The sequence below is a fragment of the Corythoichthys intestinalis genome, chromosome 15, assembly GCF_030265065.1.
Source record: "Corythoichthys intestinalis isolate RoL2023-P3 chromosome 15, ASM3026506v1, whole genome shotgun sequence".
NCBI lineage: Eukaryota > Metazoa > Chordata > Actinopteri > Syngnathiformes > Syngnathidae > Corythoichthys > Corythoichthys intestinalis.
Genome location: NC_080409.1, coordinates 10896337 through 10922393, shown reverse-complemented (window position 1 = coordinate 10922393; position 26057 = coordinate 10896337). Strand labels below are relative to the sequence as shown.

General features: G+C 39.2%; 1 protein-coding gene across 5 annotated transcripts in view; it reads right to left on the bottom strand.

Annotated features, from left to right (window-relative positions):
• The window catches only part of eml5 (EMAP like 5), a 182682-nt gene that overhangs the window by 17621 nt on the left and 139004 nt on the right, over window positions 1–26057 (bottom strand). Inside the window, exons 25-37 of one of the 5 annotated variants that reach the window (XM_057858649.1) lie at window positions 23781–23957; window positions 23508–23709; window positions 16953–17079; window positions 16756–16770; window positions 15228–15236; window positions 13262–13340; window positions 9674–9803; window positions 9508–9606; window positions 5528–5548; window positions 5283–5456; window positions 1891–2099; window positions 1555–1712; window positions 1370–1484 (exon numbers count right to left, since the gene is read on the bottom strand). In XM_057858649.1, coding sequence (XP_057714632.1) covers window positions 1370–1484; window positions 1555–1712; window positions 1891–2099; window positions 5283–5456; window positions 5528–5548; window positions 9508–9606; window positions 9674–9803; window positions 13262–13340; window positions 15228–15236; window positions 16756–16770; window positions 16953–17079; window positions 23508–23709; window positions 23781–23957 — 1515 coding nt within the window. The other 4 variants (XM_057858650.1, XM_057858652.1, XR_009067090.1 and 1 more) reach the window with 4 other exon arrangements.

The following is a 26057-nucleotide window of genomic DNA, read 5'->3' as shown; positions in this document are numbered from 1 at the left end:
AATTGTTTTCAATTGCTCCTTAAGAGTTCTTAGGCAGGTTCACTTACTTATTTTTTCCCCATTTCTGTCATTGTTTACATGCTATCCTCATTACAATATGAAAACCGATAAAAATTTGGGTGGTTTTAGTTAAAGCAGACACTGTATTTTCATCTGTGTGATTTTGACAAAGATCAGATCACATTTGATGGTGGTTTTATGCATAAATGTGAGAAATTCCAAAAGGTTCAGATACTTTTTCATACCACTGTACACTGAAAATGTGTGACATTTCCTATTGTACTGTATGTGGAGTGTAGTATCTGTATGTGTGCCCCAACCCCACCACCAGTGTCCTATCTAGACTTGCTTGTCTGCAAACACATGGTAAGATTTGTTTCCTCATCTTGGCAAGAGAGAGTATGCAATGTTTCTTTAGCCTTTAATGGTCTGTGCTGAGTGATCATTACACACTAAACTAACTTGTAGCGTTAGCATAGCATTTGTGTTAGCATAACATACGTGTTTGCATTAGCATTTAGCACGGTGACTCGGTGAGTGTTTTCTTAAACTCTTGGGAAAATTTTTACATACAGTTCGTGGAGTCCAAGTGTGTTTTATTAATTGCAAATAACATGCAGTTTACTTGCTGAGTGTGTATTATCATCATGAAGATGTTGATGTCCTTGTAGACACTAAAATTATGTGCTCGTCTGTCAATGTTCATTTGAAATTATTGGAAACCTTTTACTTATTTATTTATTCATGGACTAAATTTTTAGAGTTTATAGACGAAAACATTTTTAGAATTGGCGACTAAAACTAGACGAAATTTGTCTGAGATTTCGTTGCCTTAAACTAGACAAAGAACACATTTTGAAATAACTAAAATATGACTAGGACTAATAAGTATTTTCGTCCAAAAGACTAAGACGAAAATGAAAAGAGCTGTCAAAAACAACACTGGAGTCCACTCAAATTAAATCACGCTTTGACGCTTACGCTGCCGAAAACAGCCTCTAGACAACGAAGACTAACTAAACGATGATGAACACATTTGTGCCTTTGATCGTAGAGCTAGAGAGCCTTCACTCGCCAGATCGAAGCGACAAACCTGTCAATCGTTAACTTAAAGTAGCAAATTCCAGTTCATTGTTGACCAAGAAAAGCAGCAGGGGGGTGAATGAGAGACTGTATGAGGACAAAGCAGATAAACAAATAGTTTTTTCCTTTTCACCCGATTCCGATCCTCTGAAAATGGCGCGACTGGCCCGATTTCCGACCACGTGATCGGATCGGGACATCCCTATTTAAGACCAAAATTAGAAGGGTTGCCACCACCAAGTAAAATAAACAAATATGTGTGAACAGATGAATATATGTACACTACCTTTCCTCTGCATACAGAACGCACACAGTCAATGACCTGTCCGGTTTCCAACCGAAAGGCTCGGCAGCGCTTTAACTCCTGATCCCAGAGTTTGAGAGCTCCTCCTTCCTTTGAGCTGGAATGGCAAACTTCCATGAAATTCACCTTTTTTATACGACTCAAAAAATGAAGAGATAAAAACTTACGGCCTTTCCTTGCCTCCTGTGACAATGAGGCCATCTCTCAGCGTGGTGTACATGGTGAACACGGGGCCCGTGTGGGCTTTAGCCACTATCCTTACAAGAATGTGATCTTTCCACACACATACATCCCCACTTATGGTACCTGTAAATGTCAAGTTATTCTGAAAAGAAAACAAATCTGCACTAATCTAGTGGTCTATGAGAGCAGAGCAAGCAATGCACAAACTGTTCGGCGGCATTTCGTCCAAGAAAACCCATGTAGCGAAAGCGGCATTTTTTAAAATAGAAAAATTCTTAGGTCAACAGCATGCCGACGCACAGCGACGTGATGACACTCACCGCTCCGAAAGCGACGGATAGCATGGTCTGCATGCGGGCGTCCTCGATGGAGCTCAGCACTCCTTTTTTGCTTAGCAAAGCTCTCCCCGCTAGCGTCCAGAAGCGAACATGCTTGATTCCGACGGAGACGAAATGAGTGTCCGAGTCTGGACGGAATTCAGCCACAAAGATCCTCTGGGTGTGACCGATCCGGGTGGCCACTTTGGCACCTAAGAGAAAAAGCAAGACAGTGGTCCCTCTGTGCTGTCCAATTTTTAGACCCGTCTCCCACTTGCCTTTCCTTTCCAAAGTCTAAGGAAAAAGTTGTTTTTGGTCAATTCCAAATGTTCTTAGAGACAAATTCCACCCTAGACAGGTTTAAGTCAGGCTTCAGATCCAGACACAGCTATTACACTGGTATTAAAACCCCTCTTAATGTTTTCGTTTTAATAAAATTAGTAAAATTTTAAATAAAAAAAAAAACTAGTAGCTCGCCATTGGTGTTGACGTCACATGGGTACGCTGCCGTACTTCCACAGTGTCACTCTTTAACTATGTAAGGTAGTGATTTAAATACACCACAAGGTGCCAATGGTGAGTTTAACATTAATTAGAGATCAAGCCAATGAGTGCGTTTTGTCCCTTGACTGACACCGTAGTTTCCTTTTCAGTGCGGGTCAATTGTGCCTCGTGCTTCATTTGTATGTTGTCTTCACAACATACAAGACTCCTGATAATGGCTCCCAGCATCATAGTTTGCATACTGTGACTAAATATTGCCGTCCAGTGTATTTGTTGAGCTAAATGAGTTGCTAAAATGTTTAAATAGAGTTTGACCAAAGTCTGAGTAAGTCTTATGTGTATTTTGCATATGTATTTTGATTGTGAATTTGTGAATGCCAGTTCTCTTTGCATTGTTGTTTAATTGTGTGAGAATAGGGCAGTGGTGGGCAAACCGTTCCTCAAGGGCCGCAGTGGGTCCTGGTCTTTGTTGCAACTGATCCAGCACAGGCAGTTTAACCAATAAGCCTGGGGAAACAAGAAGCACCTGACTGCTATCAACTGATTAAACTTGTAAGACACCAGATTGGTGAAAAAGTGTCCTCATGGTGGGCTGCAACGAAAACTCGTACCCACTACGGCCCTTTGTGGAATAGTTTGCCCACCCTTGGAATAGGGCCTCATTAATACAGATTGAAGCACTTTTCGTTTTGTGAACATTATTTTTTTGAGAGTTATGAATATTATTTTTGTTGTAATTTCACTATATGATACTTATGTTTGTTGCGAAGGAGTTGCCGAAGCTGGTGCCAATAAACGGTGCCGTCTGAGCTAAGAATCTGAACGCCTGTGTCCACTCGCCTTTCTCTGCCTTTTCTATCTCAATGAGCAAAATAAGGCTTCATTATATAATCTGTTGGGGAGAAAACTATACGAATAGCTTAATAAGTTTAATACATTTATTTGTTTACCGTGTAGCTTATTCACCAGGAAGCAACCGACAGGATGATCAACAAGCTGGACATCTGCTTTTATATGACAAAAATAAGGTAAGACGTCATTAGATGTCTCGGTTGAGGCAAAGGTTTTTGTTGTGATGCACGGCCCCGGGCTATCAGAAAAAAAAAATCAAACTGCTGTGTTTCGCTGTAATCAGATGTTAAGCACACGACAGCTCTGGATGCTAACTATCTCCATAACAGAGGTTGCGCTAGACTTTTTCGTTGTCTGTCATTTTGACTGACAGTGTCATAAAAATCCGGTCATAATCTATTTTTACCCGTCACTTACATTTTTAAAATGATAATAATGACATATTCAATAGTATTTAGTTTTCATTCATTTTTAATTAATATTCTGTCCGAACAAGCTTAACAAGAGGCAAACAGACAACGGAGTGCACCAATCAGCGACGGGCAGACGTGCCGTTAGCAAAGCGACGAGGGCAGGACGAGGGACTTGCGCGCGGAAGTAAACATACGAGGAGAACTGAGTTTATTCAACATGGCTAGCGCGAGACAGACTGTTGTCAATGTCTCGTGTCGATGTGTTTTAGCTCATTTAAAACTGAATTTACCGCGGATTGGAACATATTCTCGGCTCTCCCGCCATCCGTGTTGTTGTAGAGACGACTTTCGGCGCGCAAGAGTGACGTTGCTCGTGAAGAACACGTCACGCAAATAAACAAATCTGATTTGTCGATTGATTTTGTACCTACTCGAGAGGCTGTGTCCCAGACTTTTCTCTCAGTGTTTGAAAAATACAGGAAGAACAGTCTGGCCGTGCCAGGCAAACACTCAGTTGCCTTGACATTTTTCCGAGTAAGGCCAACGACGTCATGCATCAAGAGAGACAATAGCTAATTAATATGCTCACTCGCCACCCTGTGGTCTGGGGTGTGAATTGCAACCTGTCAAAATGACGGATGGACTTCAGTTTTTTCCGTCACCGTTTTAAAAAACCGGTCAACGACGGAAAATATTCGGTTAACGCGACCCCTGCTCCATAATAATATTGGAAAAAGTTGGATCACACAATAGTTTACAGGCGTGAAGATCTGCCAATAGTTTTTGACATCAAACACTCCCCTGCTCTCATCACTAGAGCAGGGGAGTGCTGTCACTTGCAAACTTGACACATGAACGCTACTCGTCTCATCCTGTCTTTCCTGTTTATTTTGCTTTTGCTGTCCTTTTCATTAATGTTTCACTCGGGTTCAAATTGGAAGGGCAGAACCGATGACATGTTAATGTAGTTATGGCAGCGTACCCATGTGACATCACTGCCCTGCGACGTCAACAAAAATGGCGACCTACTAGTTGAAATAATTTTACAAATTATATTAAAACAAAAACATAGGAGGGGTTTTAATATCAAATATATTAGAACTAGTACTAACATTTATCTTTTAAGAAATACATGTCTTTCTATCCGTGGTACCCTTTAAGAAAAAAACCATTTCCAATACAATTAATGTTTACTATGCCGATTCTCTGAATAACATCACAAAAGGATCTCACATCAAATCCACTGTAACCAGAATGTTGAAATTGTCCATAGTTAATTGTACAGTGTGTGTATGTGTATGGTGTCCACATTCATAAAGAGAAAGATATTTGACCAATATATCAAATATGTGGAAAACTGGGCCCCTACTAAAGGCTTTGAATAGCTTCTTTATGTCCTTTTCGTGCATCTTATCATGTGAACCGTTTGTATATGACAATGTATTGTGAACCTTAAATGATGTGTGAATAAACTGAAACAGAAAAATAAAAGCTTGTTTTTCCTGTTCATTAATTGTATCATAGAATATCGTACAATACTGTCTCTATTAACTCAATGGCTGCCATTGATGGCGCTAGACGGACAATACATTTAGACTGGGAGACAGTTTCCGCGCCAGTTTTTACCTTCCTGCCACTTCCAAATGGTGACGGTGTGCTCCGAGTCCAGGCCCACGGACAGCAGCAGCTTCCCCGTGGCACTGAAACTGACAGAGCACACCCCGCCCGAGTGGAAACAGCGCAGCACCGATAAAGTCTGCTTCGTCATGGCGTCCCACACGTGAATGGACGGCGATGTGGCTGAGGGAATCGGAGAACACCGATGTAACGTATCGTTCCAAGGTTTAGGTGCTTTAAAACCTATTTCTTACCTGACATGTCACCAGTGTCACCTAAAAGGACAGACAAGGATTTTTACAGATTATTTTAACTTGTTTCATAAGACATTCAATAGTCCTCCAGTAACATTTCATGGGTCATTCCAGAATTGGGGGAAATTTTTGCATCCAAATTCTTGAAAAATAAGCCTTCACTACTCTGGTTTCCTGCTACATATTCATCAATAATAGAAAAATCATTAAGGGCTCGATCAACGCTAAGTGTTTTATAAAATTGTGAGTCTCGTAAATAGTAACTTATTGTACCTCACAGTATCTTATTTTTTTACTTTATTTTATCAATACGACTAATCTTCCCTTTGGCAAAATATGTACTGTATTTGTTTATAATGTTGACTTTCGTTTTGTGATGCATGCTCTTATTTTGGCGCAGAAACCGTAAACCAGTTAGTAATGCGCATTTGCTCCCATGAATAAGTCACGCTGCTGAATGAGAGGGGGGTAAGATTACAGCTCATTAGCCACGTTTACATGCTGACTTTTATTCATACGGGATTCAAATCATTCCGAATAAAATTTCACATCAGCTGTTTACATGTCACTTCATCTATTCCGATCCAGCGTTTACATGTGACTGCCTTTATTCCAAAAGGACGTTTGACAACTGCCGTCTGACATGTGCAGATTAATCAAAACAAAGCGTCACGTTGCAAAACATGGAGATCGATCGTCAGATCAGCTGCTGTTTTAACTTTTCGAGTGGAAACAAAACTTCAGAATGATACGCCGCTCATTTAAAAAGTTGTGTGGGTGCGCTGTGCGTGTGCTTGGAAGCCATGTTGCAAGTGACGTTACTTACGTCACCAAGTGACGTCACCACGTCAGTAAGGAGCATGCGCAGAAAGAACGCAACCAGACACCATTCCGCTTCCCTGTTTACATGATATGATTTTACTTCTAATCGGTTTGGGAAACGGAATATTCCACCCCTGTGAATCGGAATGAAATTCCATTCGGTTTGGGCCTGTTCATTCCGAATGAGGTGTTTATATGGAACACATTTATTCGGTTTGAACAAATATTCCGATTGTAATTGGAATATTTGGCTCCATGTAAACGTGGCAATTGTCTAGCTAGGATTTAGCGCAAACGTCTTGGCGGGACAGTACAATGCCATAAAAATGCATGTTTTGGATAGTTATTTTGAGATTTAGGGGGTATTTAGGGGTACGTAAAGAGGTGAATTCCGACTTGTGGCGAAATTCAGGGTACACCGCCAGCGTAGGAACCAGTGTTGTTTTCGTCCACAAAGAGGATAACGAAAATATTTCGATGAACAATTGTTTTCATGACAATGATGTCACAATGACGTGCTAAAACACATAGGGGACTAGAACATGAGACGAATGCCAGTTTTCGTGACGAGACGACTAAACTAAAACTTTTGAATTGACGAAAACATTTTCAGTCACTGTTGACTAATGGGCCGTTTACATGGTGACGGTGAGACACAAAGACGCAACGATTGTGTTCCGGAATGGCCTCGCAATTTACACTGTGACCTAAGGCGAAGACGCAAACCTTTAATTTCTAAAGCGGAACACTTCGAATTTGTATGAGATTTTGTCGACTAAAACTAGACAAAGATAAACACATTTTGAAATTACTACAGTGCTGGCCAAAAGTATTGGCACCCCTGCAATTCTGTCAGATAATGCTCAATTTCTCCCAGAAAATGATTGCAATTACAAATGCTTTGGTAGTAATATCTTTATTTATTTTACTTGCAATGAAAAAACACAAAAGAGAATGGAATTTTTTTTAAAAATCATTATAATTTTACACAAAATTCCAAAAATGGGCCCGACAAAAGTGTTGGCACCCTAAAAAACTTGTGTGATGCTTCTCTAATTTGTGTAATTAACAGCACCTGTTACTTACCTTTGACACATAACAGGTGGTGGCAATAACTAAATCACACTTGCAGCCAGTTAAAATGGATTAAAGTTGACTCAACTTCTGTCCTGTGTCCTTGTGTGTACCACATTGAGCATGGAGAAAAAAAGAAGAGCGAAGAACTGTCTGAGGACTTGAGAAGCAAAATTGTGAGGAAGCAAGGGCAATCTCCAATCTCCAAAGACCTGAATGTTCCCGTGTCTACCGTGCGCAGTGTCATCAATTAATGTAAATCCCATGGCACTGTGGCTAACCTCCCTTGATGTGGATGGGAAAAAAAAATGATGAGAGATTTCAACGAAAAATTGTGCGGATGGTGGATAAAGAACCTCGACTACCATCAAAGCAAGTTCAAGCTGTCCTGCAGTCCGAGGGTACAACAGTGTCAACCCGTACTATCTGTCGGCGTCTGAACATAAAAGGACTCTATGGTAGTATAGCCAGGAAGACCCCACTTCTGACCCAGAGACATAAAAAAGCCAGGCTGGAGTTTGCCAAAACCTACCCAAGAAAGCCAAAAATGTTTTGGAATAATTTTCTCTGGTCAGATGAGACAAAAGTAGAGCTTCCTGAGAAAAGGCATCAACATAGAGTTTACAGGGAAAAAAAACAACAACGAGACCTTCAAAGAAAACACTGTCCCCACAGTCAAACATGGCTGAGCTTCGCTGATGATTTGGGGTTGCTTTGCTTACTCTGGCACTGGACTGCTTGACCGTGTGCATAGCATTATGAAGTTTGAAGACTACCAACAAATTTTGCAGCATAATGTAGGCCCCAGTGAGATCTGAAAATGGCAGTTTGGAGAAGGCACCCTTCAAATCTCAGAGACCTGGAGCAGTTGGCCAAAGAAGAATGGTCTAAAATGCCAACAGAGCATTGTAAGAAACTCATTGATGGATACCAGAAGCGGTTGTTCGCATTTATTTTGTCTAAATGTTGTGCTACGAAGTATTAGGCTGAGGGTGCCAATACTTTCGTCCGGCCCTTTTTTTGGAGTTTTGTGTAAAATGATATGTTTGAAAATGATTATTATTATTTTTTTCATTCTCTTTTGTGTTATTTCATTGCAATCAAAATAAATGAACGTATTACTAGCAAAGCATTTGCAATTGCAATCATTTTCTGGGGGACATTAAGCACTATCTGACAGAATTGTAGGGGTGCCAATACTTTTGGCCAGCACTGTATAATATGAGACTAATAAGTATTTTCGTCAAAAAGACTGAGACTAAAGCAAAATTAAAAGCGCTGCCAAAAACAACACTGGTAGGAACCGAACTCATTCGGAACCCGGGGACTAGCTGTAAGTGGTACCTCAGGATACTAAAGCTTCAGTACACAAAACTTCATTTAAAGGTTTTTAGCGGCTTTTCTCGCTTCCTGTTCCGAAAAATTCGTAGGAAAGATAATCATTCCAGCTTGTTGCACTGCAGTAATGTATTTGCGTTTGACTATCAATGCAAACAAATGAAATATACACACAACAATGCAACAACAATATAATTTACAATAAACGCTTTATCAAGGCACAAATGGCAATGGCTACCAAAGTTAGCTCTTTTAGCACTCCATGCTTGCTATGAGCTTGTGTAGTCATTTGATGTGAGCTGGAACATAACAAAATAATTACACACAACCACCACTAGGAGTCGACAAAGTATTACAAATAAAGACAAGAAATCACAGGACATAAACAGCAAATTTAATGCTGTTTGGAGTAGCCTTAGAACGAATTACGTCATTTTCATGTAAAATGTGATTAATTATATGGAAAAAAATGATACAAATACTGTTCGAATCTTTAGGTACCACTGTATTTCTAAAAACCCTCAGTTTTTTTTTATTTTTTATTTTTTTAAAAATTTAGTCATAGACTGCATGGTTTACCATTTTGAATGTGGATTACTTAAAGGGGTATAACATCAAATGTCCTCCAATTCTCGAATTGACCCTTCTATGAAAACAAGGGAATTTGATATGGTAGTCAGCTAACAGTAAAATCTTGACAAAACAGAAAAAAGGAAAGAGGCGCAAGCAGCTGCTCACAAACATACCTACTTGGCCAGTTGCCACCACATTGGGGAATTTTGGATGTTGATTGATTGTCAGGCACAGAATGTCGTCGCTGTGTTCAACGTAGAAACTTTGGCAGGCTGTAAGAGGATTCGTACGTACGTCAGGCGTTACGACTTGAAGCTACGTTGCCGTTGAGCAACCTACAGGTGGTCAAGTTGAGCACGATGCCGACGGAGGCTGTATGGTAAATGATGTCTGCCCCCTCGTTCAGGTAATGCACGTTATTGCGGCAGTCATTGCCACGGTAACCGAACACCAGCTCCAACACCAGGTCCTACAGAGAAAGTAAGAGCGGGCGTTCGGAAAGTCAGAAAGGTGGTTGTCATGACAACAAGAAGGCACGTTGGCCAGCTCTTAGCCGAAATTACTCCGTTAAAAAGCATCAGGTTGTCTTAGCAGTACACAAAATATCTAATGAAATCATGTCAGATAACAATTTTTCTGTTCTGTAACACATCTAAAGCAAAGGCGGACTGGCATACGGGGACACCGGGGATTTCCCCGGTGGGCTGATGGGCCGGTGTTGGGAGAAATAAGTAGGGTATTCTGTGATTCCCCTGAGCAACGGGTCGTTTTAGTAGATGGTAGGTTCCAGTTCTCATTTTTGTGGCACTGTAAATCGACCTGTAAATCTGAACGAATTCTGGCCAAGGTTGGTGAAGATTAGTAGTAGACCTCTCTGACGACTCCCATACTCAAAACTATGCATTTTTGCTGTACCAACATTTAGAACATGAATTAAAGGTTCTACATGTATCCTTTGAACAGGTTACAGTTCTCATTTTTGCGGTACTGTAAATCCACAATTTTGAATACATTCTGGCCAAGGTTGGTGAATTTTAGTAGTGGACCTCTCTGACTTCTCACATACTCAAAACTGCATTTTTTCTGGACCGACATTTAGAAAAATGAAATAAATGTGCTACATGTGAACTTGGATCTGGTTACAGGTTACAGTCTCATTTTTGTAGTACTGTAAATCCAAAAATAAAAATAAATTCTGGCAAAGGTTGGTGAATATGAGTCGCAGACCTCTTTGACTACTCATTTTTATAGTACCAATATTTAGAAATTTTGAATTAAAAGTCCAACATATGTACTTTGATCAGATTACAGTTCTCTAATAGTTTACTCATGTTATAGTTTATTGTATCAATGACCTACTTGCATTAAAATGAATACATGCTTTACAACACTACACTGTTGTAATTATTTTACTCCAGGCAAATTCAGGGCTAGGGTTATAGTTTACTATATAATTTTTGTCAAAAAAGACATGAACTGCTGTTTTTTTCATCAAGGTACAAGTACAGGTACTTGTGTTGCCTACTGGGTAACTTCCAACACCGTCCATGAAGTGGAACGGTCTTTCAATGACTCCCGGGCCACTCATCCCCCAGCCCAGTACGCCCCTGATCAGCAGGCCTCATTCTATACCATTTACATCAGGTCAAATGTGCGGCCTGCGAGGGAGTCAATTTTTCTTCCTCACAGGTATGTTGTAGCTCATTCATACTGTACAGTGGCATGAAAAAGTATCTGAGCATTTTGGAATTTCTCACATTTCTGCATAAAACCACCATCAAAAGTGATCAGATCTTTCTCAAAATCACATAGATGTAAAAACAGTGCCTGCTTTACCTAAAACCACCCAAACATTTATAGGTTCTCATATTTTAATGAGTATAGTATGCAAACAAAGACAGAAGGGGGAAAAATAAGCAAGTGAACCATCACATTTAATATTTTGTGTCCAACCTTTAGCAGCAATAACTTCAACCAGACGCTTCCTGTAGCTGCAGATCAGTCTGGCACATCGATCAGGACCAATCCTGGCCCATTCTTCTCTACAAAACTGCCGAAGTTCAGTCAGATTCCTGGGCTGTCTGGCAAGAATAGCTGTCTTTAGGTCATGACACAGCATCTCAATGGGGTTCTAGACTTTGACTTGCCCACTCCAGAACGTGTATTTGGTTTTTCTGAAGTTGATTTACTTCTGTGTTGTGGATCATTGTCTTGTCCTCTTTTTAGCTTCAACTGTCTGACGGACAGCCTACGGTTTTCCTTCAAAACATCCTGATAAACTTTTGAATTCATTCTTCCATTAATGATTGCAAGTTGTCCAGGCCCTGAGGCAGCAAAACAGCCTCAAATCATGATGCTCCCTCCACAATGCTTCACGGTGGGGATGAGGTTTTTGATGTTTGTGAGCTGTTCCGTTTTTCCTCCACACATGACATTGTGTGTTACTCCAAAACAATTCAACTTTAGTTTCACCAGTCCACAAAATGTTTTGCTATAACTTCTGTGGAGTGTCCAAGTCCCTTTTTAAACAATAAACGAGCAACAATGTTTTTTGTTGTTGTTTTTTTTTAAACAGCAGTAGCTTCCGTCGTGAAGTCCTCCCATGCACACCATTTTTGGCCATGGTTTTACATATAGTTAATGTGTGCACTGTGCCAGTGATTTATATAAGTCTTTAGCAGACACTCTATGGTTCTTTTTTACCTCTCTGAGCATTCTGCACTTAACTCTTGGCGTCTTCTTTGGTAGACGGCCACTCCTTGGGAGAGAAGCAACAGTGACAATTTCCATTTGTCAACAACTTCGAGGACTGTCGAGTGATGAACATCCAGACTTTTAGAGATGGTTTTGTATCCTTTCCCAGCTTTATACAAATCAACAATCCTTGATCTCAGGTCTTCAGAACTTTTGACTGAGCCATGATGCACATCAGACAATGCTTCTCATCAAGACAATTTTTACTTTTAACTTTTTTATTTTATTTTTATTTTTACTTTTAACCACTCATCAGTGATTGTGCACACACCTGCCTTAAATTATTTGGTAAAAAGTGGGTTTCAATGCCTCTTTAAGCCTCTTTAGGCAGAGGGTTCACTTACTTATTTTTCCCCCTTCTGTCATTGTTTGCGCACTATCCTCAATAAAATATGAAAATGTTTGAGTGGTTTTAGTTAAAGTTGTTTTTACATCTGTGTTATTTGACAAAGATCAGATCACATTTGATGGTAATTTTATGCAGAAATGTGAGAAATTTCAAAAGGTTCAGATACTTTTTCATACCACTGTACATACAAAATCACATACTTTTAATTCGACATTGGCGCCCTCAAACCCTAGATTTGTGTGATCGGGTGCACTTGGCTGACTTTCGTGACCGCATTTACATTCGTTCATTCGCCCCCTAGTGGTCAAAATGGAGTGGACGCCAAGCACTATCAATGGCAGCCAATGAGTTAAAAAGGAATTCACTCAAGACCAACAGGAAATGACATCAAAACATCAGGAAGTCACCTGGAAATGCCCTAAAATCACCAGGAAACAGCCAGGATATATCCGAAAAAACAACAGGAAATGATTTACAGAAGGTGACCCGTAACTATCTCAAAATTACAGGAATTGATGAAAAATTCCCTGCCATTGACAACGATAGACATCCAATTCACTTAAAGTGAAAGGACTGGCTACGAATGCTCATCTTCCAGCGCTATTGACGGCACAAGACGTTCATTCTCCCCCGTCAGTCAAAATGGATTGGACGTCGAGCACTGTCAATGACAGCCAATAAGTTATTCTAGTTTATTTTTGGCCAAAAAAGTGAGATCTAATTGCCTTGGATGTGGCCCACGAACCAAAATGAGTTTGACATCCCTGATTTACAGTTTTTGTAATGATGTCTTTTTATTGGGAGAAAAAATTAAGTTATCTTACGTCAATGGGTCTCTTCTTTTTGCCGACATTGTTGGTCTGCAGCTTCTCAGGCTGTGGCAGGGCTCTGCTAACAGGAGGCCTGAAACACACTGCTTTATTACACAGGCTGCTTTCATTGTAATAATCGTCATTTGCATGAAGGTGGAGAATTTGTGGTTCTTGGTCATAACCAGAGGTGGTAGTACCGCGCTACATTTACTCCGTTACGTTTACTTGAGAGCAAGGCGTAGGTTTGGTCTCAACATTGGTAGGTATTGGCATAACCTGCATGTACACTTTTGCTGGGGACGGGACATTCTTAATGAGCAATGCAAAATAGATCTGTATGGACTTATACTGACTTTTATGTGTATTGGTTCAGCCTACACTGTTCAATTCAAACCTTTGTTTTAAAAAAATTACTAAAACATTTTGAAAACTTCCAGAAAAAATGCCTGAATTTATGAGTAAATTTAAACTGCATTATTTGAACATAAATTATATTAGCATACACAATTAATACAAGCTTGTTAATTATCTTTTAACTCTCCAGGAATGCAAAAAAATAACAATTTGTCTTAAGACCACGCAACATTGTCTAAATAAAGAAATTAAATTTACCTGAAAAAAAAAAAAAAACGTCTTTGTCAGGGATAACAACAAAAAATAAAAATGGAGCTGTCCTTCAGGTAAAACACTACTGTTTTTTTCCACAAGCACAGCCAAACTCAACAAAAAAATGAAAGCTCCTGTGAGCTGCTTTAAGACCACATAAATAAAATAAAAAGTAAAATTGGGGAGAAGTGGCTAAAACTCGGTTCACTACATTTCTCACAGTTTAATTAACGTTAACAGTAGAAAACACATACAGGAGGACAATTCTCTCTGAGCAGTTTCCTATAGTTTTGCAGGTTAGCAAGTTCACACAGTTTAATGTTATGGTAACTCTGATGCAGGTCGGACTTTTAGTAGCCAAATTAGTGGTGTGTTCCCCACTTCCACAACATTGACGTCTTTTTACTGAAAGGCTGAAAAAACTTCTAATATCCCTAATATCTCATTTCTGTGTGTGAGTGTGTGGAGGGGGGGGGCAAGTCATCAGCCAATCAAATGTGCCTTTAGGAGAGAAAAAATGAACCGGCACATTCAGCATTTGAAAAGAGGTACAAGTTAGTCTGAACATAATGAAAATAATTCACTTATTAATGGTGGAGTCAATTACAACAATTAAAACATATGGGAAGACAATCTAAATGACCTATACAACTGAAGTCATTATATAACGGAAATAAGGTTGCTAAAAGTGTGTTCTTTTTTTTTTTTTTTTTTTTTTTTTAAACGAAATATTAGACATCAATTAATGATTCCAAGCTAAAAATGACAGACATTTTGAATATAATTAATTACCTTCGTTTTATGGCTGGGTTGAAACAAAAGCGGTTGCGCGACGTCTGAAAACGGGGGTTTTCAAGGTAAAACGGACAAATGAAAAATAGTTTGGGGGCTTAAAGCGCCATGAATCTGCTATGGCAGCATACAGGCATATTGTTCTATCAAACACAACAGTTGTTTTGGCTTAAAATAGAGCAGTTTCTTTTCAAGAGGACAATTTAGCTGTATTTATTTATTTTTTTAACTGAAGCAAAATATCTGCGATGGACTGAGGGCACAAAGTGTGAAGCGCCAAGTAGATAGGGATCACTGTAACGCTTAATTTCTGTAGTTTTTTTTCCCTCTTGCCAGAATTAGACAAAAATGGCGGCCGAGACTCCAGTGTCGTAAATTTGAATTCACATAAGTCAAGTACGGACTGCCTGTATATGAAAACAATTTTAAAATACACCATTCATTCAAGGTGTGCCTTATACTCTGATGTGTCTTATAGTGCGTAAAATACGGTACTTTACTTGGACTAGAACACACAAGGTCGTGTTGTAACCGCTAGAGTGATACAATGAATCTAATAAGAAAATATCAAGGAGCTTACCTTGAACCTCTGCATGGTAGCAATAGCAAAGAAAGAAGAAGAATTACTCCAAATGATTTCTAACAGTACCCACTGCTGCTGCAATTCAAAAACACCTCAGCCACTGAAGACATAAAAGAGAAAAGTCAGCACCATGTTGTAACCATGACAACCAAAGTCCAATTCAAGGACATCTGCTGCCTTGTGGGTGCCTTCTTTATGCCTGCTTAGTTCATATAACATTTAAGCTCTTCCATAAAAGACTTTCAATTTATTTCGAGTCCGATGAAACACGTTTTCAGTCATTTTTTTGGGCACATTCTGAGCACATTCCAGGGTCTCTACATTGACAACATCTTAGCTTACAGTAGCCTAGCCTAAAAATGTGCTCAAACCATTAGCTCCTATAAATCTGGGCTATTGTAAATCAATCCATGGATTTATGATCCCCCCAGATCGCGATTAGATGCCCTCCCTTTCCCTTTTAATATGTTTGAATTTCATGGAATTTTGTTTTTCACAATATCTACAAACATGCTTAAGTTACTGTGTTATTGAATGTTCAAATGATGTTTTTTTTTTTGCAAGTTTTTACTCCCTTTTGTTAGAGTAATGTAAGAATATATGGTCCGTTTAAAATAGAAGTATTTGTTATTGTACAGCCAAACATAATTCTGTTTTCCCTTGGAATTTTTGCAAAAAATATTGATGGTAGCTATCTATCATATTCCTTTGTATTTTTTTTCAATGACTGTTCTTCCCAACCACAACATAAAAGCAAATCGGAGCAATATTACGTTGGGTTGTAACTATTGATTATTTTAGTAGTTGATTCATCGATGAACTAGTTAGTTTGAATAATCGAGTAATTGGATAAGGAACAGAAAATTAAAATACCTCAGCTGAGCCTCAAACGTTATCATAAAATAGATTTATGAGGATCTAAGTACAACAAAAGAACAATTGGCGAACTTACATAGCAAAACTCTGCTTGCATAAATGCTATAAAATGCTAACTTTTTTTTTTTTTTTTTTAACAATGCTCTTAACAAATGGTTGAAACACATATTCCCACAAAAAACGGCTAAATATACCAATAAACTAGATTACGAATGCATTAAAAAAACATTAGCTCAAACAAAAACAGCGTATGTTGGTCTTAACAGGGAGCAGCTGGATTCAGCCATGTGAAATGAGTTATGTCATATTCGTTGTCACCACTAAGGGGCAGTGTTTCCACCCAAATCAATAAAACTAAAAGCAAACAATTTCAAAACAAACCATGACAACGCCACTTTAATTAAACAAATACTCGAAGCAGCTAAATTTCATTCATTTCATTTCATTTATCTAATCGAATTACTCGAGTTAATCGAATAATCGTTACAGCACTTATATTATTTGTGTTTTGGGACTTTTTTCACTTTGGTTGAATTGTGCTATACAAATACATTTGACTTGCTTTGCCTTATGGCCTTGGAATTTGTATTATTTACAGTGTATCTAACCATGACAACTTGGATGCTAGTATCCAAAACGTGAATCTTACCTGACCACACCTTGTCTTCAGATGGAATGAAAGAAGGAAGCAGGGCAATGACAGAATGCAGCCATTAAAAGAAAGAAGAGCAGAAAAGGTGCAAGTTACTTTAAAAGGGTATGTAGGTAAAGAGCTGAAGTTACAGATAAGAAAAAGAGATGTCGTTGACGCCAGACATATTTTCACACAGCTTCACTGAGGAATACCTCTCATCTACAGAAGGCTCCTTCACTTGCAAGTGAGGTTTTACACCAGTCATGGGGCGCATGTTGGTGGATAAGGCTTTGATGGTATAGTTGATCTCATTCTCCTTTGTCACATCGCTATCGTAACCTGACGAAAGACGAGAGTGATACAGACATGCCAGCAGATTTTCTTTAAATATTCCGGCAACTTTTTCGTGACAACAACGAGCTAAAACTTGTCTTCCTAGACCAAAACGTAACAAGACGAATGCCAGTTTTGTCAAACGAGACAAAAATGCGACAGTTTCTGTCATATATTCACAATGCGTGACATTTTCCTTTTGTATGTGGTGGACGTCAGCCTGCATCGTAGCGGTGTTTGGGTCGTGTAACTCAGATGAGCTTCAAGCTAGGCTGCGCTTCATCTTGCTTGTTTTTGAAACACATAGATTTGTTTTCTTATCTTGGCAAGAGAGAATATACATTGTTGCTTAACCTTAACCTCTGACTTAAGGACTTGAAGGCTCTTATAAGCCACAATTGTTCTCTTTTACGAAAATATGTTATTAGAAACACAAAAAATGTTGCCATTGATTTAAAAATCTATAGTATTTCGTACATGTTTTGACCTACGGAGGGCGCCATGTTTTATACGCACAATGGACGCTCTGGGTGATGACGTAGTTTGTCACTGTCACTCGACGAATACTACCAGTTTACTGCAATAGCGTACCGCACGAATGCTATTTTTAGACCGTAACTGGCATCGTAAAGCGGAAGTAAAGCGGAAGTGGGATACTATTGACACGCCCTCGCATACAATCAATGTTATTTCTGCTTGTTTTCTCCGGTAATCTTTCAAAAAAGAAAATGCCGATCGAAAACTGGTACTATGGAACTTAGAAATGACTCTAGACATTAGGAGTGGGAACCTCTTGGTACCGCACGATACGATACGATTTGCGATACAAAGCTCACGATAACAATGATCTGACGATATGGCGATACAACGATTATCAATACATTGGTCAGGAAATCATTCTAGGATATTCTACAAACAACTAATAAACAGAAAAACGAGCTTCTGCTCTAAATTGGAATGAGTTTATCACTAGTAGACGTCCAATCCATTTGAACCTGGAGGATGGCAGCGAATGAACGAATGTTGCCATCCCTCCCACTTCAAACGGATTGAACGTCTATGGCCGGTAGTGGCAGCCAATGCCAGGCAATGAGGTAATTTAGGGCCTTTTAAGGTCATTTACCTGTTTTTTTTGGTGTATTTTATGGGTCTCTTACTGTTTATTTTGAGTTACAGAACAAGAAGTGACCTGGGAATTACCCAAATGAATAGGCAGTGACTCAAACTCAACAGAAAATCACCTGTAAATGCCATAAAATGAACAGCAAGTGGCCTGTAAATGTCCTGAAAATCGGACAGAATAACTGTGAATGCTCTGGTTTCGAATGAACGAACATTCCCAGTCTAAATGGATTGGCCGTCCAGCACCGTCAATGCAGCCGTAGAGCTCACTGAGACACTATGATGGTGTAAGATTTTGGTAGAGACTTGTTGGTTCATTTTTATTCATTTTTTTAGACATTGACACCTTCTTAAAACTATATCTCGATTCTTGGCAGGAGCATATCGATAACCTTTTGGGATGCAAAATATCATGACATATCACCATTTCGATATTTTGTCACACCCCTACTAGACATATGCGAAATATAAAGGATGTTTTCTTCATACGTTTCCCGAAACCAAAAACTCGGAGGAAAAAAATGTGAAGAATGAATTCTTGGTGAAGCCATTCACATTTCATATGCAGTAAGCATTTAGTTGGGTTGGCATGGTCCTTCAGAGGACAAAGAGGTAAGTTTTTTTGACATTTTTAACTTATTTTTTAGCGTGGCGTTGTGCCGTGCTGCTTCTGTCAGACAATGAATGAAATGACCTGAAAAGAATTAAAATGGTATCTGACTGCAACTGTTACCTTTTCTGTTCTACAAAAACACTTTAGTAAGGGGGAAGTGTAAATAAATTATCGAATCAATATTTGTTATTAATTAAAAAATGAAGCGTTCGTTGGCCCTCAATGAGTAGCATTTGCGATCGCTACGCAAAAATAGCAATGTAAATTGTCCAAAAGAACGGTCAGAGACATAAGACAACCAGAGGAATTAATATATAAGATGGACAGGGCATGTGGTAGTAAAGGATTGATTGTTGAAACAGGAGAATGTCATTGTCAGTCACGTAAGAAAAAGGTGTCGATAAAAAAGCTAAGGCTATGCTTTGGTTGGCTCGTTTTTTTCGTCTTTTTCATCCCTTGACACTCAAGCCATCTCTTAAACTGACCATTTGTATATTCTTCCAATTCTTTACCAGTGAATTTGCCACCAGGGACATCATTTTTCGGAGAGAATTGGTAGGTTTAGCTCTGTAAACATCTCCTTCGTACACGATTTCCATTCATTTCCTATTGGGGACAAATGGTAGTGTGTCCCCCCCCTTAGCAACATAAGCTAACGTCATGAATATTAATGAGAGGAAGTGAAGTGTAGCGTGCGGTACACCATTCCTTTTATGTGGCGAGACGTCCAACACATGCGCTCATCGGTTAAAAGCGGCGAGTACTTACTATTTGTGTTTTTATTGACTCTTTTATTACCTTTTTGTTGCCTCAAAATACTTTTTGCATGTGTTTCCCTCTCATACTTTTAAGCGTTGTGTTTTCTTGTGGTAGAATTAAAGATTGTTTATCTGTTGACCACGTAAGTCACATAGCATATTTAAACGACCCTTATTTGATATTACTACATTAAAGTATTTTCTTAAGGAATCTTTAGTATATTCCGTCTCTATGCATCTAAACAAAACAAGCTGAAAGCACACGGTAGTACTTTGGGTGTCAAATTCGCCTCATGTTTCGCCGATGTAGCACATTTTGGCCTACTCTTGTCTCATCCCGTCTTTCCCTTTCATTTTGCTTTTGCTGCTCGTTTTATGAAATATCAACAGTGCTGGCATGCTCATTAATATTCCTCTCGGGTTCAAATTAAAAGAGTTGAACAAATGACATGTTTATGTCGCTAGAGCAGTGACGTGCGGTAAGGTTCATGGTTGGTGAGGCACTGACTCCTTTAGTGTCAGATTTCAAAATATATAAACCAAAAAGGGTAGCTTATTCAATTGGCTACTGGTTATTTCATATCTCATCAGCATTCTTCACAAAACACGCGCACACGGTACATATTATCGATACGTAAAAGTAAGAAAATAACATGCATTTGCTCTACACCCTCAATGTGTTGGCTGTCGCAATTCTATAATTCATGCAACATAAATGAGAGTAAAGAGTGGTGTACAAAACCACAGAATTCAATTCTGACCTTTAGTGAAATATTCAGTTGTTTTTAAAACTTTTAATTCTGATACTTTAATCAAATTATTGCAGATTGCGAAACAAAAAGTGTGAAAAGAAAAACAAAGGATATTTTATTGAAGTCCAAAATTTAGTTTTTAAATATTCTATTGTATTTTTCTTAGTCTAAGCTCTTTTTTAAAAATTTTTTTTATAAGAAATGAAAACTGTTTGTGGTCTTGCGCCTGTCCTTCACCACAAAAACCGCCGTTACTTTGGAAGGACATAGGTTTGGTCTCAACATTCGTAGGGACGATATAACAGCATAACCTGCATGTAGGTACACTTTTTGTTGGGGACGGGACATTAATAAGACCAAACAGATTGGATGAAGGGGGCAAAGGGCCACATTTCTCATGTATATGAACCTAATTAATTAATAGGCAAAAATGATCAATGCAAAATAAATCCTTATCTACTGATAATAACTTTTACGTGCTTTGGTTCAGATGATACACTGTTCGATTCAAACCTTTGTTTTCAAAAAATACACAAGAAACATTTTGAAAACTTCCTGAATAAATGTCTGGTTTTTATTAGCAAACATAAACATAATGAAAATAATTCACTTAATAATGGTAGGGTCAATTCTATCCTTACAACATATGGAACTATTGAAAGATTTAAATTCTCTATATAACTGAACATTATATCAAGCAAAAAAGGTAAGGTTGCTTAAAAGTTGGTGGGGACAATTTTAGCATCCTGAAAAGTTGGTAGTGTTATGTCCCTACCGTCCCTATGCAAACCTACGCCCTTTTTGTAAAAGTCCTCCTTATTTTCCTTTACTTTAAAAAATCTCTCCGCCTCAATGGAGAGGATTGCTTCAATTAGATCGTTCTGTGTTCTATTTGACAAGCCAGAAAACACAGTGGATGTGTCCAAATGTCTAGCTAACCTTTCATCTTTCTCAGCAAAACCATGTAATCGTTCTACATATATGCCACGTTTAGAAGAGCTTACACGCTCATCGTTACCACGAAATGTTAACTCCTGTTTAGCTACGATGCAGGTTGCATTAATGAGGTCTTTCAAACTCTTTCGGTTTTCCTTTACCTTGGGCGTTGTGGCTGCTACCGTTGAGCTTCCGCTGTTCGTCAAAGCCAAATTGATCCTTGAGCTTCCAAAAGTTTTTAAAGCAATCAGGCTTTAAATGTGAGTGGTCGAGCTCTCATGTTTGCTAAGGCTTCGTGGTAGTTTTGTAATGTCACAACATCTCGTGTTAGTCCAGACATTGGCACAAGTTGAGAAGAAAAGGCAGGGAAAGCAGCAAAGGGGATTTTTCGGAGGACAGCCACATAGCCAGTCTTTTCGGGTGTACCAGTCCGTTTGAAAAGCGCAAGTTATCTTCTGTCCCGTAGTTTGAAGCAAACCTTTTAGCTCCGGTGTTGTTAATCGCGTCCACTTTTGACGGAAAGTCCAGTTTCACGTACGCCCCCTTTCAGTGCGGCAGAGTACTATCTGCCGCAATCTGTGCCTTTTCACTGCGGTTTTATTTCCCATCAGCAAAATTAAATATGTTGCTAACAAACATTAAACTTTAAGGGTTAAAGACATTAGCCAGACTGTGGAAAATCAGGTCAAATAAACGTATCTGGAAACATTATAATGGCGACATGCAGATGTACGGCAACCAGCACGCTCCAATTCCATGTGTCAACCCAGTTTGTTATGGATTGCGCAATCAGAGGTGAGACTTTACTCGTTGCTGCCGCACCTCTCGTTTCATTTCGTTATTTGAACAGGAAATGGGCAAATTCAGCGATTTTGACTATAAATAATGTTTGAAATGAGTCATACATTAAGAGCAATGGACAAATATTAATATAAATTTGATGCTATAATTATTTTTTTGTCATGATGATAGGTGAGGCTCTGCCTCACCTGCCTCCCCTGACCGCACGTCACTGCGCTAGAGTCATACTCTGGAAGCCCGGCTGCGTAACCAAGTGACGTCACTGCCCTGCGCCGTCAACAACAATGGCGACCTACTAGTTAAACTTAATTTTACAAATTGTATCAAAACAAAAACATTAAGAGGGGTTTTTAATATCAAATTAATGGAACTAATAATAACGTTTTTCTTTGAAGAACTACAGGTCTTTCTATCCGTGGATCCCTTTATAGGTCTGTGTTGAGTGATCATCACACCGAATGTACTGGACTGTCTCAGAAAATTAGAATACACAATATTCTAATTTTCTGAGACAGTCCTGTATATTGTTCTATGTAAAGGACGTCAGCCAAGGTCGGCCCCCCACATTTTTACCACGCCAAATCTGGTCCCCTTTGCAAAAAGTTTGGACACCCCTGCTTTAAATGGTGGATTAATGTACAGGACTGTCTCAGAAAATTAGAATATTGTGTATTCTAATTTTCTGAGACAGTCCAGTATAGCATTTGCGTTAGCGTTTAGCATGGTGAGCGTCGTCTTAAACTGTTGGACAACTTTTTATACTTTTTTTTTTATGCATACAGTTTGTAGCATGTGGGTTTAATTAATTGAAAATAATGTACTGTTTTCCTGCTCAGTGTGTATTATCATCACAAAGTTGGCATTGTAGACGCTACAATTATGTGCTAGTAATTCGTTTGGACTAAAACTTTTGATTTTTAAAGATGAAAACTTTTGCATACGTCGACTAAAACTAGACAAAGAGAAACACATTTAGAAATGACTGAAATATGAGTAAAACTAATAAGTAATTTTGTCCGCACAACTAAGACAAATTAAATGGGCTGCCGAGAACAACACTGCTTTTTTTTTTTTTTTTTAAACACATTTCCGTTCTTAACTTGGCAAGAGAGAATATGCAATCTTGCTTTAGCCTTTCAAGGTCTGTGCCGAGTGATTATTGCACACTAAATGTAATTCGTAGCGTTAGCAAAACATTCGCGTTAGCATTATCATTTAGCGTGGCGACCTCTCGGACTTTTTTTTTTTTTTTTACATGCAGTTCGTGGCGTTCAGCTGGCTATAATTAAAATTTTGAGTGATCGTCAACTAAAACTAGACAAACACATTTTGAAATAACTAAAATCTGACTAAGACTAATATGTATTTCTGTCCAAATGACTAAGATGGAATTCAAAAGGGCTGTAAAAAACAACACTGCCCTAAATGGGAAAAAAGAAGCCGCTCACACACCTCCATCATCTTCACTCTCGATGTCAGACTCCTCGCTGTCACACTGTCTCAGCTCCCTGCGGGTCTCAGCTTCATGGGCCCAGATCATGAGGCACGTGTCTCCTCCGCCGGCCGTCACCAATAGGCTGTCTTCGTGGGTCCACCGCACATTTGTAACATGCGTGCTGTGTGCCACGTAGCGCTTGAACTTTGCGTACTTGCCCTAGGAGCGAAACATCCTTTATCAACTTGCTTCCGTGAGAAATGCATTTCGTCTCCAGTCTTGTAGCTTACCCTGACGGGGTGTCTGAAGAGCTTGATGTATCCTAAATCGTCTCCCGTAGCGAGCACCTTCTTGTCATGACTAAGGCAAGCAGAGGTCACCTCAGTGACCTCGCTGATCACAGGCCAAATGCCCTCGACCGATGTGCCGAGGACACATGTCCACGTATTCCAGTCGATTTTCTCCACCTAGGACACAGATAAATACAGGTTGTACACAGTGGCCCGGTAGGAAAGCAAATGTAAACAGGGCCTAGATGCAATGTGTATAAAGGCTGTTTCTCACTAGCGGCAGGCCAGTGTGAAATGCGGCCTGTTCTAAGCGCAAAAGAGAGGAGCCATAATAGGTGGTTTTAGGGGTGGGCCACAGGGGCCCTAATTTGAATGCCAGTTTGGAGAAGACACACTTCAAATCTCAGAGACCTGGAGCAGTTGGCCAATGGTCTAAAATTCCAGCAAAGCATTGTAAGAAACTGATTGACAGAGTTTCCCCTACAAATTAAATATTGTGGCGCCCCGCCACACCAAAATTAAAGCCGCCACGCCGTGGAAAAGAGATTTTTATTTATTTATTATTATAATTTTTTTTAAGGCCGTTTCAAACTTGCGGCAGCCTAATGTGAAGGGTTCACCGGCAAACTATTCATTGTGTATTGTTATGTCTTTAACTTTGCTAGGCCCCCTTAAGAGATGATCGGATGGGGGGCTGTCACGTAGAGGGAAGCGAGAAGGAGATAGCGGTCGCATGTCGCAGAAGCCCGCTGTTATTTTGTTATTGTTTTTCTTTATAATTGTTGCCACAATAAAGTGGGTAAGCTAATACAGACTCCTCTCCTTCTTCCCCCCATTTGGGGCAGTACAGTATTTTGGCTCTGACTTTTCGGTGAAAGTGAGCGGTGGACGGCCATCTAGCACGGAACGGCAAGTTTAAATGAAATTGCGCCGAGAGGCGAGCAGGGCGCCGCCGTGCTAATGTCAACTACGCATTCAATAGCAGAGGAGCAGGTACTTATATCAGCGCTATCAGGCTGTTTCGGCAGACCGATATACGCAATCACGGCTGACGAAATCTTGATAAATGCGCTTTTTTATCCAAGTTTCGCGAGCTTTGGGACATTCGAAAAATTACTCTCATACTTCTTGCTGAGCTAATAGGTACCTCGAAGTGCGTTTGCGTGGAAATGCAGTTCACGAACAACAACACAAAAAATATTCACCTTGTCACCGAAACTAGTAAAACTCTTTACACGGTAATTAGAATTTCCCCCTACTCCTTGAAATGAGTCCATTACAAGGGCGTAGGTTTGGTCTCAATATTGGTAGGGAGGATATAACAGCATAACCTGCATGTGCACTTTTTGCTGGGGATGGGTCATTAATAAAATCAAACAGATTAGGTGAACGGGGGTTAACTTTCACACCCAAATTTATAACATTTTAATCCGATGATTTTTCTTAAATCTATTTGAATAATTTTCTCTATCTTGTTTAGAGTGTTAAAGTCTAGTTCACAGATTAATGGCTCCGATTATTGAATTTACTTTAGGTGAATATTACTATTTTTTCCTATTAAACCCACACAACTAAAGGTTGGTCACGTTTCACCAAAATCAAGTGGAAAAATTATTTCAAATAATGTTTTGAACAATATCACTTCTTGAATTCAGAACATTTCTGACGAAAAAAAAAAAGCTTTTTTTTTAAGAGTAAATATAGGCTACTCATTTTTTGCAAAAATAAGTGTGTTAAGATTATTTTCAGATAGCTATTTTTGTTTTTTCAAGAAATCTGAGTAACATTTACTTGAAGCACTGGCAGATTATTTCACTTATTTCTAGTTGATTTACACTGAAAACAAGGGAATTTAACTAGTCATCAGCCAATCAAACGTGCGTTTGAGGGGAAAAAATTGTGTCAGTGTAAGTCTGAAAATAATGAAAGTAATTCACTTAATAATGGTAGGGTTAATTCTATCCCTGAAAAATATGTAAAGACAATGTAAATTACCTCTATAACTGAACTCATTATATAATGCAAATAAAGTTGCTTAAAAGTTGGTGGGGACAATTTGAGCATCCTGAAAATTTCCTAGTGTTATGTCTCTAATGTCCAGGGGTGAAAGTGGGCCAGAACGGTCAGGAACACAGTTCCGGTATAAGATTCAGGGCTGGAACGCAGTTCTGGTGTAAGATTCAGGGCTGGAATGCTGTTTCGGTACACGGTGCTTTGATTCCAAAAATATGACGGGAACTGTCAAAACGCTATGTAAAAGAGTTGAGGGGGCTTATT